The 14,418-nt window shown below is 35.8% G+C and overlaps 1 protein-coding gene across 1 annotated transcript; it reads left to right on the top strand.

The window, feature by feature from the left end:
- Nucleotides 1–8,534: 8,534 nt before the first annotated feature.
- On the top strand, nt 8,535–13,783 carry LOC121782714 (COBRA-like protein 1). The gene is made up of 7 exons (XM_042180664.1): nt 8,535–8,899; nt 11,260–11,425; nt 11,670–12,090; nt 12,170–12,329; nt 12,421–12,668; nt 12,916–13,132; nt 13,750–13,783. Exons 1-7 carry the CDS (start codon nt 8,535–8,537, stop codon nt 13,781–13,783), a joined length of 1,611 nt encoding a protein of 536 aa, XP_042036598.1.
- The last annotated feature ends 635 nt before the right edge of the window (nt 13,784–14,418 follow it).

Below are 14,418 nucleotides of genomic sequence, written 5' to 3' on the forward strand. Positions count from 1 at the left end.
ATATAGTTTCTCGTCCCTTAGAGTTGCTAGGACGGTTCTCAGGTGCTCTTTGTGCTCCTCCGCGTTCTTTGAGTAAATGAGCACATCATCGATGAAAACTAGAACAAACCGATCCAAATATGGATGGAACACGCGGTTCATAAGGTCCATGAACACCGCCGGGGCGTTCGTCAGTCCAAAAGGCATCACAACGAACTCATAATGACCATATCTTGTTCGGAAAGCCGTCTTGGGTACATCTTCTCGCCGAACCCTCAGCTGATGGTACCCAGACCTCAAATCCATCTTAGAGAAGACTCCTGCCCCTCGAAGTTGGTCAAACAAGTCGTCTATCCTTGGTAGTGGATACTTGTTCTTCAGCGTCAGTTTGTTTAGCTCTCGATAGTCGATGCACATCCTCATCGATCCATCCTTCTTCTTTACAAACAAAACTGGTGCTCCCCATGGCGACACGCTAGGTCTAATAAATCCCAACTCCAGTAGCTCTTGCAGTTGCACCTTAAGCTCCTCCAACTCTTTTGGCGCCATCCTATAAGGTGCTTTGGATATTGGTGCCGATCCGGGCTCCAGATCGATCGTGAATTCTACTTGCCTGTCGGGTGGGGGTCCCGGCAATGCATCGGGGAAGACATCGGGATATTCACTCACTATCGCCACATCTTCTTTCTTCCCCGCTTCTTTATTCCTCCCCTAGTCGCGATCCACCGTGCTTCCTATCCTTAGGAAATGCGGGCGTGACAGAGTGGTATCAGAGCGCAGTTTTCTTTCTGCACTGGATCCAAGAGTCTTTTTCTGTCTTGATCTAGTTTGTATCCCTGGATCAAAATAAAAAAAATTGAGTAAGTTTTCAAAAGTGTCACTGGCTCAACATCCGACTCGTCGCACTCAACCTGAAATGAGGTAATGAAAAATTTTGGATTTTTGGAAGTAGTACGAAATTTTAACTGTATAAACCTTGGTGTGTCTTCTGTGTGGTGTTAAAATTTCAGCTTCATTGGAGGTCGGGTGATTTTATAATGATTTTTGTAAGTAAACTGCTCAGTTCTGCGGGATGTACGTTTCTGGGTGAGGTATTTATGTGCAATGGGTGTGAATCTGGGTGTTTTGATATTGTGATGTATGTGGGTGTGTTTGGCCAAGGGATGGCTCGGAGGAATCAGCGTTTGGTTCGAGTGGTTTGTGTGTGTTGGCCGAGAGATTTAGGGTTTGGCCTAGGGTGGTGTTGTGGAGAGTTTTGGAGGGTTGATCTCATGTTTTCGGGTGTGTTTTGGGATGTAGAATGTGTGTTGTGAATGTCGTATAAGGTTTGAGAATCGTTGGTTGGGGGAAAGTAGGTGTGTGCACGTGACCGAGCCAGGTGCCGAGTCAGTGCCGAGACAGGTGCCGAGCCAGGGCCGAGTCAGACGCCGAGACATGTGCCGAGCCAGGTGCCGAGACATGTGCTCGGCCAGGTGCCGAGACAGGCGGCCGAGGTACCGAGCCAGACGGCCGGACATCCGGACGAGGTGCCGAGCCAGGACCGAGCCAGGCGGCCGAGACAGCCGGCCGAGGTACCGAGCCAGGCGGCCGAGACAGTCGGCCGAGACACCGAGCCAGGCCGAGACGCCGAGACAGCAACCGAGCCAGGCTCGGCCAGGACCGAGACAGCCGGCCGAGGTACCGAGCCAGGCCGAGACGCCGAGCCTTTTTCCGAACCTTTTCCGAGCCAAGTGAGCCGTTTGTGCAGTAAGGGTATGCCGGGGGTGTGAGAGTTGTGTGTGTGTCGTGTGCGAGTCGTGTGCGAGTCTTGGGTACGTGGTATGCGTGTCGGGTGCGTGCATGGTGTGTCTCGGACGCGTGTTTCTGTGTGCTTGACTTATAGGATGTTGTTAAGTGTGTGTATGTGTAACATGCTAGATATTGAAGTCATCCACGTAGAAAACATGCATTGTTGACTAAGTCTCGTCTTCCCTGAGTCTAATCATGATTCTCACTTATCTTTCAAAAAGGGTGAACTTTTGCGAGGCAATTGTGGTTGAAGAAGGAAACTGTTTAAAAGCTAAGCAATTGAGGTGGGCTTTCCTATCCTACTATACTGTGGGATCTCTTTATTACGGACTTTGTTCCGGAAATGTTTTTATGGAGGTGAACTGTTTGTCTTGCCAACTGTTTTACTTTGAAACCTATCTGAAGTGGTTTACCACATATGTTTAATCGAATTCGGGTCTGTAGGGCTGCGAACCCTCAGGCTAGTGTACACGAGACCGGGAGCCATCTGAGAGCAAGTTGGCCGGTCAAGTTGACCTGGGGTGTGGCCACGCCCCTTGTCACCCGTTGAATCAGATAGTGTAGGATGGTGGAAATAAGGGTGGAAATATCTGAAAATGACTGCGCAGTCGAATTTGTGAAATATATTTTAGTGTACTTGGGTTATTTTCTTTACACTTAAAACCCCAAGGTTACACTGTTATGGCATGACAAACTAGGATTTTGGCGTGTGTCCACTGAGTGCATCAAGTACTCAGCCCTGCATGTTGTTTTCTTAATGTGCAGGTTGAGCGGCGATGGGGATGACGGATGTTGAGTAGTTAAGGTCAAAAGGTGTCTCACTTGGTTTCCGGATGGTGTTGTGTCGTCATACTCGACATTATCTACCTCTTGGTCTTTCCGCTGCTTTGTAATCCGATACAATGTTTTTATTTAACTCTGATTACTTTAATTACAGTAATGTCGTCACAGTACAATGTTTTGAAGTGAACTTCCTTCTATTAAATGTTTTGGGTCAAGTATTCTTGTCCTCCCCCTTTCTTCCCCGCTTCTTTATTCCTCCCCTAGTCGCGATCCACCGTGCTTCCTATCCTTAGGAAATGCGGGCGTGACAATATCAAAGTTCGAATTATAACTAAACTTGTTTTCAAAATTTAGACTATAAAATAAATCAAAATAAAATTGAGATTATAAATGAATTTTTCTCGAAGTTCAAGTTATGGATTACAATTAACCATTCCAAAATTACACATAGGATCTAAAGAAGTAATATCAAAGTAGCAGCGATTAAAATTTAATTTCTATCTGAGGTATAATTTTTGTCATATCTTGCGGCTAAAGATCAGTTGAATATTCATAGAATAAAAAATATTCATTATTTTAGTTAATTTTGTACACTAAATTTATTCTTATTGAAGTTAAATATGATTTCCACTCGATGTAATGAACGTATATATACAACAAATAAAATATAGAATGCTGAGTTAACTTGCCAAGAATATTGGGTGTCTGGAAGGCGACCAAAACAGTAGACTTAATTATCTATTTCTTTTAGATTTTAATATACGACTGGGGCCCACTTTATTATCTAATCACTATACGTACTTTAGTTGAATATTTGCGATCGAATTATAATACAATATTCAATTGTCAAATGAACAACTTTTTCCTATCCCTAATTAGAGGCATGCACACGGGCCGGAACCGCCGGTTCCAGTGGCGAGCCGGTTCATGAACCGGAACCGGCGGTTCCGACCCGTGTGCATGCTTTGGCTGGCCGGTTCCGGTTCAAAAAACCGCCGGTTCACGAGGCGGTTCAAAACCGCCAGTTTTTTGCCTGAATCGCCGGTTCCAGGCCGGTTCGTAATTTTTTTTTTGCATATCTTGTTTTAGTGTTTCAACAAGACTACAAGTTACAACTTATACTTAATGTTGGACTTGAGCTTTTGGGTTGAAAGAGAGTGTATTGGATGATTCTCTTTTATAGCTACATGTTCTTGGATGTGTTGCTCTTTCTTTCAATGTGGGATAAAACTCCTTATTTATAACTATATGATACATCTCCATCATCTTTTTTATATTAGTTTATATCTTAACTATCTTCTATTATTATAACTTAACAACAAATATAATTACATAAAGTATTATTCTTTAATTCTTTATCATTATCGATTTGTTTGTGTATAATTTTATGTGTATATTAACTAATAAATACCATTATAATTTATACACATTTTATTATACAAATTGTATTAATCTAGTGATAACTATAATATGAATAATTATTTATCTATATACAAATCATATTACTCAATAATTGTTTATTCTTATCTATCAAGAATATATTCAGAAATAATAATTTTATTTATATAAATTATACTACATCTATTAGAATAACAACTATTATACAAAATCATACTATTAGTCTACTACTAATATATAAACTATATTATACCACTAAACAAATCATTCTTTAGTTATCTATTTTTATCATTATTATACCAATTATATTAATTGCTATTTTTTCACATTTTAATCAATATATTGAGAAAAATTAACAACATACTTACATTTAAATCCAATTATTTGAACACGTTCACATTCTATAAATATACAAATTATTAGCAACATGCAACATTCAAATTTAATTAAACTATTCTAGTTGATGCTATTATTATCTATAAATTTGTCTTAGAAAAAGAATCATAACAAAAATAAAGATAAAGTTAGTGAATAATAAAATGTAGTAAAAAATAAAGAAAAGTAGAAAATAATAAAAGTTTTGTATCCCACATTGGAAAAAAATGAATGAATGATCTAAACATATAGTTATAAAAGAAAATACTTCAACATATTTTGTCCCATATTAAAAGTGAAACAAAAAATATTCAAGGATGTCTCTATAAAAGATAAACAACCAAGAATGATTTCTTAAAATTCTTAAAAGTGAGCACATTTAAATCCAATTATTATTATTATTTGAACACATCCACATTCTATAAATATAGAATTTATGAGCTACATGCAACATACAAATTTAATTGAACTATTCTATTTGATTCTATTATTATCTATAAATTTGTCTTAGAAAATGAATCATAACAAAAATAAAGAAAAAGTTAGTGAATGATAAAATGTAGTAAAAAAATAAAGAAAAGTAGAAAACAAATGAAGTTTTGTATCCCATATTGGAAAAAGATAAATGAATGATCTAAACATGTACTTATAAGAGAAAATAATTCAACATATTTTGTCTCACATCGAAAGTGAAACACAAAATATGAAGGATGTCTCTATAAAAGAGAAACAACCAAGAATGGTTTCTTAGAATCATAGGCCCAACAAATAAATATAGGCTATTATGAAATTATTGTATTTATTTATTTGTGAAAATTGATTTTTATATATAAAAATTGATTTTAAAAATAATATTTTTTTAAAAATTTTATTGAACCGCCGGTTCCGGTTCATGAACCGGCGATTCCGAACCACCGATTAACCGGCGGTCCGATTCGATTTGTGCATGCCTACGTAATTACTGATTCAAAGTTGAATAAAATAACTTCATGTTAGTAAACATCATGATTTGATATTTGTTGGATTATTTAATAAAATTTCCCCTTCTCAAAATCTTGATCTAAGATTTTTAATTTTGAAAAACTAAGTATAAAATACAACTGAAATTTAGTAAGTAGGGAGTATTATTTAGGGACAGTCAAAACTTGAATAATATTTTGAAGGAAAATGATTTAGAGACACAATGGCAATGCCATAATGGGGTTAAATGGTAATTTTATATTATATTTCATTTCTTATTAAATTTATGGTTTGTATATGTACATTAACCGTTACATCTTCGAATCAAAGTGAATAAGATTAGCTATCCCTATAATTATGACATATTTCTAATATTCCCTCAATTAAATAATTAGTTACAATAAATCTAAATTTATTTAAAAGTTAATAGTGATTCACATAGGATTCGAAAATGATGATAACTTAAATTAACTGATTTTTGGTTTTAATATTATTAATAAAACCTATACTAATGTTAAAAATATAAATACAAAATAGTCAAACATTTAATAATAAATTAATTGAAGATATACATGAAAAATGAGACAAATTAAAAATTACATGCTGCTCATGATTTTTTTTTCATCAAAACAATTGAACATCGATATTACATGTTCTTAAATCATTAGTTAATTTTATGGTTTTTGTTTTATGAATTTCATAAATTTTTTTCAATTCTTTAATTCTTTAATATTATAATCGGTTATCGATAAATAAAATAGACTTCTTGGCTCCACTCACTATGCTTTAATTCTTTAATTCTTTAATTCTTTAATATTAGTAATATTATAATATTACTAATTAAGTTTAGTGCTTTTATTTTAAGAATTTTATAAGTTTAGTTCTTTACTTTTAAAACTTTTAATTTCTTTTAAAATCTTAATTTTTGAAACATTGCATCCAATCTCAATAAAAAATAATCACATATTCTTAACTCATTTATTTAATATTACGAAGATAGGGGAGTGATAAATTGCTAACTCACTCTCTAGTTGCCAACTACAACTAATTTAAGACCATATGATTTTAGAAATCCAGTGGTCTAAAATTTGTCGTGTGTAATTTTCGTTTTTATTAATTAAATCGAAAAAGATAAAAAAAACTACCAAATTAGGGTTTTGGATGAAAATGTCAATATAGTGTTTTGAAAATATCAACACAATGTTTTAAGAATGTTAACACATTGCTTATGTCAACACATTGTTTTAAGAATGACATTCTACATGTATTATGTTGACATATTTTATATACTATGTTGACATTTGTTGCTGTACGAAAAAATTGAATTTTTTTTTTCAAATTTTGACATCGGAACATATGCAAGTGAGATCTCGTTAGAATCCTTATGAAATTATCTTTAATTTGATATATGTTGTGCCAAACAATAATTTAAATCGAGAAAACTATATGCGTTTTAAAGTTATGTGATACTTTTCAAAAGTTAGTTACAACTAATTTGTTATAAATTGACCTTAATACCCTTATTGACGTTTTCTGTTAATCGTATTGACATTTTGAAACTGATGATATATGCACTTAATTTGAATATCTAAGGACTATTATTTAATTGTAGTTAGCAATAAAATATTGAGTTAGCAATATAACACTCGAAGATATATACTTACAGTTTTCTCTTCTTATTTTACAAAATATTAGAGTTATTGGCTCATTCACTATATTATGCAACAAATTAAAATTTGATAATCATACCGATTGAGTTTGCAGATTTGATTCTAATACTTCATGTTCTAAAATTTTAATTTATTTAAATTCTTAATTTTTAGAATGCTACAATCGGACATCGATAAAAAATAATCACATGTTCTTTTGAAAGTCTATTTAATATTTTTAAGTTATATAGTTAATACTTTCTCTTTTCTAGTATAAATATGTAGTATAATTCTTAGCTGAGTTCGCTATATCATGTAACAAATTAAAATTGATCGTATATGATATGGAGTATTAATACTTGTTGAGTTTGCGGTTTTGAATTAAAAATTTTCATAATTTTAATTTTAATTTTTCACGTTTCAAAAATTTTGATTTCTTTAAATTCTTGAATTTTTAATTTTACAACTCAGATCATATAATCATATGTTGTTAAAATTTTAAAGCTATTTTAGTATTTTCTTCCTAACTCTTTAAATATAGATAATATTAATAAAATGAGTTTATGATTATTTATATTCTTAATTTTAAATCGCAATTAGTTGATATATGATACATTAAAATAGTGGGGAGTGTTATATTGCTAACTGAATACTTAATTGCTAACTATAATTAAATAATAGCCCTTAGATATTCAAATCAAGGGCCTAGATCATCAGCTCCGAAATGTCAATACAATCAAAAAAAAGCATCGATAAGGGTATTAAGGTCAATTTACAACAAATTAATTGTAACTAACTTTTGAAAAATATCACACAACTTTAAAACGCATATAACTTTCTCGATTTAAATTATTTTTTCGCACAACATATATCAAATTAAAGATAATTTCATAAGGATTCTAACGAGATCTCACTTGTATATGTTCCAATGTCAAAATCTAAATTATTTTTTCAAAAATCTTCAATTTTTTCAAAAATCTTCAATTTTTTCGTACATCAACAAATGTCAACATAATATATAAAATATGTCAATATAATACATGTAGAATGTCGTTTTTAAAGCAATGTATTGACATAAGCAATGTGTTGACATTCTCAAAGCATTGTGTTGATATTTTCAAAATACTATATTGACATTTTCATCCAAAACCCTAATTTGGTGGTTTTTTTTTATCTTTTTCGATTTAATTAATAGAAATGAAACCTACACGTGACAAATTTCAGATCACTAGATTTCTAAAATTCTATGGTCTTAAATTAGTTGTAGTTAGCAACCAGAGAGTGAGTTAGCAATTGATCACTCCCCATAAATAGTAATGTAAAACGTGAGTAGTAGTCTTGTCCAAATATTTTCATAGTATTAAACAATTCCTAAAATTATGAAATACAATCTTATTTTTTGGAAACAATAATAATAGTATATATCTTGATAGAGTAGTGATATAGGGCAAGTGCCCATTAAGCACATAACTAGAGAACAAATCACAACCACAAGATCAAGAAAATTAAGGGCTAGTATTAATACATGTGATTTTCGAATTTAAAGGAGAAATTAGTTTCATCTATCACTAATTTACTTCACAATAACAAGGCGGAGGTATAATGGTCATTGCACAGAAAAAATTAGGTTACGTAAATTTTCTTCATCCATGGCGGAAAAAAGAGAGCAAGAGAAGCCGCTCCCCCCCGGCCATCCCCGCCAACTCCAAGGTCAGCCCTTTTCCACCGGAGTTCATATCACACCACCCCCACCGGTGCCTCAAGTGTTGCGGCTGCTCCGCCGCGCTTCTCCTAATCCTAGCCGTCACAACACTCATCCTCATGCTCACGATCTTCCACGTGAAGCATCCAACTGCGGCGTCGTTCAAGTTCCACGAGGCGGCCACGGAGGTGTACTACGACGGCGCGCTCGTGGGAGAGGGTAGGGCGGCGCCGGGAAAGGCGGGGCACGAAGGGTGGATGTTTTGGTTGGTTAGGTGGCTGAGAGATTGGTGGGAGTGTCGAGATTTGAGAGTGATTTTGGGAGAGGGATTTCTACTATTTTTTATTTTAATCTACAATATTTTCGTGTAATGTGACTTATACAACCGGAGATTCCGGCTGTATACACCAAGTATTCCGTGGTTATAGTAATGTTTCTTTGATTTTTTATTATAGTGATGTATTTTGTTAACATCAGTGAAGTAAAAACATGGTTATAGTGATGTGTTCCAGCGTTAGAGTGACGTTTCTGTGATATTTTGCTATACTGATGTATTTTGTTAACATCAGTGAAGTAAAAACATTGTTATAGTGATGTGTTCCTGGGTTTAGAGGGATGTTTCTTTGAGTTTTTGCTATAGTTATGTATTTTGTTAACATTAGTGAGTAAAAACATGGTTAGAGTGATGTGTTCCAGGGTTAAAGTGATATTTCTTTGATTTTTTGCTATAGTGATGTATTTTGTTAACATCAGTGAAGTAAAAACATGGTTATAGTGATGTGTTCCAGGGTTAGAGTGATGTTTCTTTGATTTTTTGCTATAGTGATATATTTTGTTAACATCAGTGAAGTAAAAAAAATATGGTTATAGTGATGTGTTCCACGGTTAGAGTGATGTTTCTTTGATTTTTTTGCTATAGTGATGTATTTTGTTAATATCAGTGAAGTAAAAACATGGTTATAGTGATGTGTTCCAGGGTTAGAGTGATGTTTCTTTGATTTTTTGCTATAGTGATATATTTTTATTAACATCAGTGAAGTAAAAACACAGTTATAGTGATGTTTTCCAGGGTTAGAGCGTCGTAGTTGATGTAGCGTCGTGTGGCTAGGATGCACCTGTTCGACTCCGAATCCCGCTCGAATTCCTCCTCCTCGTTGGCCAGACACTCCGCCACGGTGCCCCTACACCCCGATCTAATCGCTGGCATCACCCACCCCGTTTCCGCCGTGGCTATTGCGTGTGGGAGTATGAGACTCGCGATTAAGCATAGTGCCAACAGCAATTTCCAAGTGCATGCCATTACAAACGAAACCTCTTGCTCTTAATCACTCACAATCTCCGTTATATATATGTAGTAGGACCCCTTTTAAAACATGTACACGTATACTCCCTTAACATACACCAATTTAATCAAACCTCCCAATATTAAATATTAAAGTACTGTATAACAAATTAAACAAGAAGCAAAAACAAAATACTCCCATTCTATATCTCTCTCGGACCCCCTCTCAAAACCCGCCGCCGAAAGTTCTTCTCGACGGAACTTGGCGCTTTAGCCGCCGTCTGAAATCTGCTGTTGCCGCTGCTATCTCCACCATTGCGCTTCACAATGGATCTCCGCGTACTACATCACGCTGGAGATGAAGACGAAGCGGTAGGAGGTTGAAGGGGAGAAGGAAGAGACGGGGCGCAGCCAGTGGGCCATAGAGATGACAGGGGAAGCAGCTGCAAGAGGCAGCTGGTGGAGGAGGGCGTCGACTGAGAGGAGGTTGATTTGTGCTCCTCCACCTCCTTCGTAGAGAGAGAGTATGCATGAATGTGGTGTGTATGTCAAAATATGGAACAATGTATTTTCCAAAATACCCCCATGCAATTTTTATTAATAGAAAATGAATACTTAATTTAGTCATTAGATTAAGATAATGAGTGACTGAGATTTGTTCTCTAGTTATACACTTAATATTAGTTATACTTTGATCACCTCCCTATCTTGATATATTGATGATGGGAGCAAAATAGTGCAAATTTCTTGGTATTATTAATGGTAGGGTAAAAAAGTCTCAATTTAAAAAAATAGTTATGGCAAAAAAACATAGGAGTATTATGGCATGAAGACATTATGTCTCTAAATCACTACCCTATTTTGAAATACCCGAAAGAAGAGACGAAATGCTGCTGCCAAATGTGACATTGTGAATGTAAGAAATTAATTATTAAGCTCAAATTAATGAACATTTAATTCTAGTATTTTACTTCAATATTTTCTAGTACATATAGAAATTTTATCCGAATATTTTGGCAAGATAGTGAAAAAGGACTAGTAGTAGTGCAAATTATTTGTATAGTGTATGTTACCATAAGAGAATCAAGAATTTATAATATGTTGATACCTTTCATCTACTTGTTTTGTCTCATGTTATTTACATAGATGTTTCCAACAATTTTGTCTCTATATGACCATATCCAACTCTTCTTATATGATCTTAATGAAGTTCATCCTCGTCACTTCTGTTTGTTGATAAAGATCTTCACTGTTTAAACTGTTGTTATATAACTAATTTTGCTCCCCTTGACTCCATCCATCAATGCAACTTTACTTGTTGATGTTCATGTTGTTTGTTGCAGTTTCAAGAATCTCAGGCATCATATCTTAACTAGCTATGTTTTGTTCATCTCAAATTCTCTCTCCCCTGAGGTTTCTCTTGTTGCAGATTGCTACGACCCTTTGGATCCCAATGGAAACATCACGGTCTCCTTCGACATATTCAAGTATACCCTCGATGGCTATGTGGTTAGTCTGAAACCCGAAAGTTTGAATCTTTATTGTTTATGAACTAAATGGTGTTGGTGTTTTTTCCCCCTCATTTCATGGATTTTTTTCCTTTAAATTTGCATTCTTATTGTTTCCTTCTTGGTATAAATGCATAGATCAGTTTACTAAGTGCATAACGTTGACCACAAAAGTACATGTGAAGTTCAACGTTATCATGACTCTGACTCTGATTCTGATTCTGTTGTTATTTGGTGGTGTTGAGGCAAGGGTGACCATCCAAAACTACTATCAGTATCGCCACGTGGAGAAACCGGGTTGGAAACTCGGGTGGGCGTGGGCGAAGGACGAGGTTATTTGGGCCATATCCGGGGCCATTGCCACCAAACAAGGAGACTGCAAGCCTTCCACAAATGTGAAGCCACATTGCTGCTCTTCACATCCAATGATAATGGAGGGTTGTTGCAATGGCGGCCGCCTAGCCGCATGGGCCATCAACCCCCACATGTCTTACTCGTCCTTCGACATCACAGTAGGCAATTTGGACCAAAACAGGACCGCCTACCGCCGGCCCCTCAATTTAACCATAACGGCCCCCACACGGGGATACACTTGTGGCACACTCCAAGATGCTCCCCCCTCAATCTCCTTCGTCGCTGGGGGAATGAGGGAAGAGCAGGTTTTCAGTTAAGTGGTTAGAACCGAAGTTCGTTTAAAATATCAGGGTTAGTCCAAGATTTTTAACAACATATAGTGGCCTTTTAGGAACATGGAGATCAGAATGCACCTACTCGAGCTACATAGCTAGCAGGACGCCGATTTGCTGCGTGTCCCTCTCGACGTTCTACAACCCAGATATCACATCGTGCCCCTCGTGCAGCTGCGGGTGTCGGGTAGCTGACCGCTCCTCGTACTCATGCATTAGGTGAAGAAAGCAAAACACAATTATTTCTTTTGTGATTTGTGTTTCCATTGCTTTTGATATTAAAAAAAAATGTGAATTTTTGTTGATGAAGTGAAGGTGCAATCTCCTCAAATATACAAGATGCTGAAATAGTTAGATGCACAGATCACATGTGCCCTCTCAGAGTCCATTGGCACATCAAGAACAACTATGTCACACATTGGAGAGTGAAACTAACTGTCTCTAACTACCACTATGGGAGGAACTACTCCGATTGGAACGTCGTCGTTCAACACCCTGGCTTCCGGGGGCCTTTCACTACCTCCGAGTTTAACAACACCATGCTTTCAACCGTCCCAGGTTCTCCTTATACTCCACTCTAAGTGGAACATTTCTTATTCAGCACGAGATTTTATGTAGTGTTGTTTTGTGAGTTCAGTTGAGAGAATAAAGTAAGAGAGTGATTTCTATTTTAAGAAATGTCACTTAGAATAGGAGAGGTAGTATTAGGATAATAGCTTAGTAATTTATAGATTGTTATCCCTTTATTTTATTTAAGAAAAAGTGGGTGGTAACTTAGATTGATAAAAATGATTGAATTTTGCAGAGGATGCAGCTCTGTTTTGGGGAAAGGTATTGTACAACACAGAGCTACTGCAAGGCAATGAGTATGAAGTGGGATCAGTGAGTACAGACATACTCTTGCAGAAAAATGCAGATGCATTCACACTAAGGAATGGTTGGGGGTTTCCAAGAAGGATATATTTCAATGGGGAGAGCTGTCGGATGCCGCTTCCCGACGTGTTCCCAATGCTGCCCAACGGGGGCTCGGGCAGCATTGCTATACTTGACTTGCACTTGCATCATGTGGTGCAGATATATTTCGTTTTAGCACTTCAACATATGTTCATCATGCCATTATTTTGACTAGAGCTAACTATGTAGTAGTATGATTACATATATAGACTCTTGTTCAATGTCTTTGTAAAAAATATTGTAGATTTTTTTCTTATCATCAGACATTTATATTGAAAGGTTTACATGCCCGTTTTCCCACTAATGTGTACTTGATTTTAGGTTTGCTTCTTTTATCCGTCTCAGTATCGCCGGCGTCGTTCTTCTCTTTGTGGATTGGGTCAATATTACTTCATTTTTAGAGTGAATGAGTTTGAGGTGGGGAGAGTTCTATTTTTTTTGGGATTGTTCAATCCAATTCACAGCATAAGTAATTGCATGCTAATATACACTTTATAGTATGCTAAACGAAAGTAGTTTATTGTGATGTGATCTCAATTAGTTTATTGAATAACTGAAAGCAACAATTGCCACTGAAAGTCAGTTGCAGATGTGTACTCATTAATAGCCAAAAATATGCTGAGGAAGTGAGTTGGTTAATTTGGGGAAGGTGGCTTATTCTTCTTAATGTGTACCTTTACACATTATCCCTAAGTAGAGTGCTGTGTTTACTGAAGTAGTAGTAATTTCAGTCTCAGTTGCAGTTGCAGTTGCAGTTGCAGTTGCATATGCTCGTGTCATCTTCGTTGAAGGAAAAAAGATACCCCTTATTGTTGTAAAAAGCTAGCCATGTTGGTTTTGGGCTAGTTCTTGGAGAAAACAGAAAAAGATTTCGAACTCGCAGTACTGAAACTGTAAAACTGGTTGATTTACTAACTGAAGCCAAAAGTAGATGCAAAACTGCTTTAGTTGAAAGAGGCTAGTTGCTGTATTCTTTGTCAGCTCTTCATATTGGTTTGGTCTGCTACTCTACTTATGCACTGAAATGAGAAAACTGGGCCTAACAAGAACTGTGAATGCATGCCAGGCAAAGATAAAGCATGGACTGAAGAGGAGCTCGATAAAACTGCTGAAGCAGTTGGATATGGGGCTGTTAAGTGAGTATCCTGTATTTTGGACTGCTTTTCTTTGACAACTATTTCTTCTAGTGTTATCAACTATGCTTACTTTTATGTTTACATTAGAATATGTATGCACTGGTATACTATAATGTTTTGGCTTGAGAGAGGTTACAAATCTTTGACTAGCTGTTGCTAACTAGATATGTAAAGAATTTTTGTCTATAAAACAGTTATGCTGATCTGAAGAATAACCG

The sequence above is a fragment of the Salvia splendens genome, chromosome 20 (genome assembly GCF_004379255.2).
Source record: "Salvia splendens isolate huo1 chromosome 20, SspV2, whole genome shotgun sequence".
In the NCBI taxonomy this organism is placed as follows: domain Eukaryota; kingdom Viridiplantae; phylum Streptophyta; class Magnoliopsida; order Lamiales; family Lamiaceae; genus Salvia; species Salvia splendens.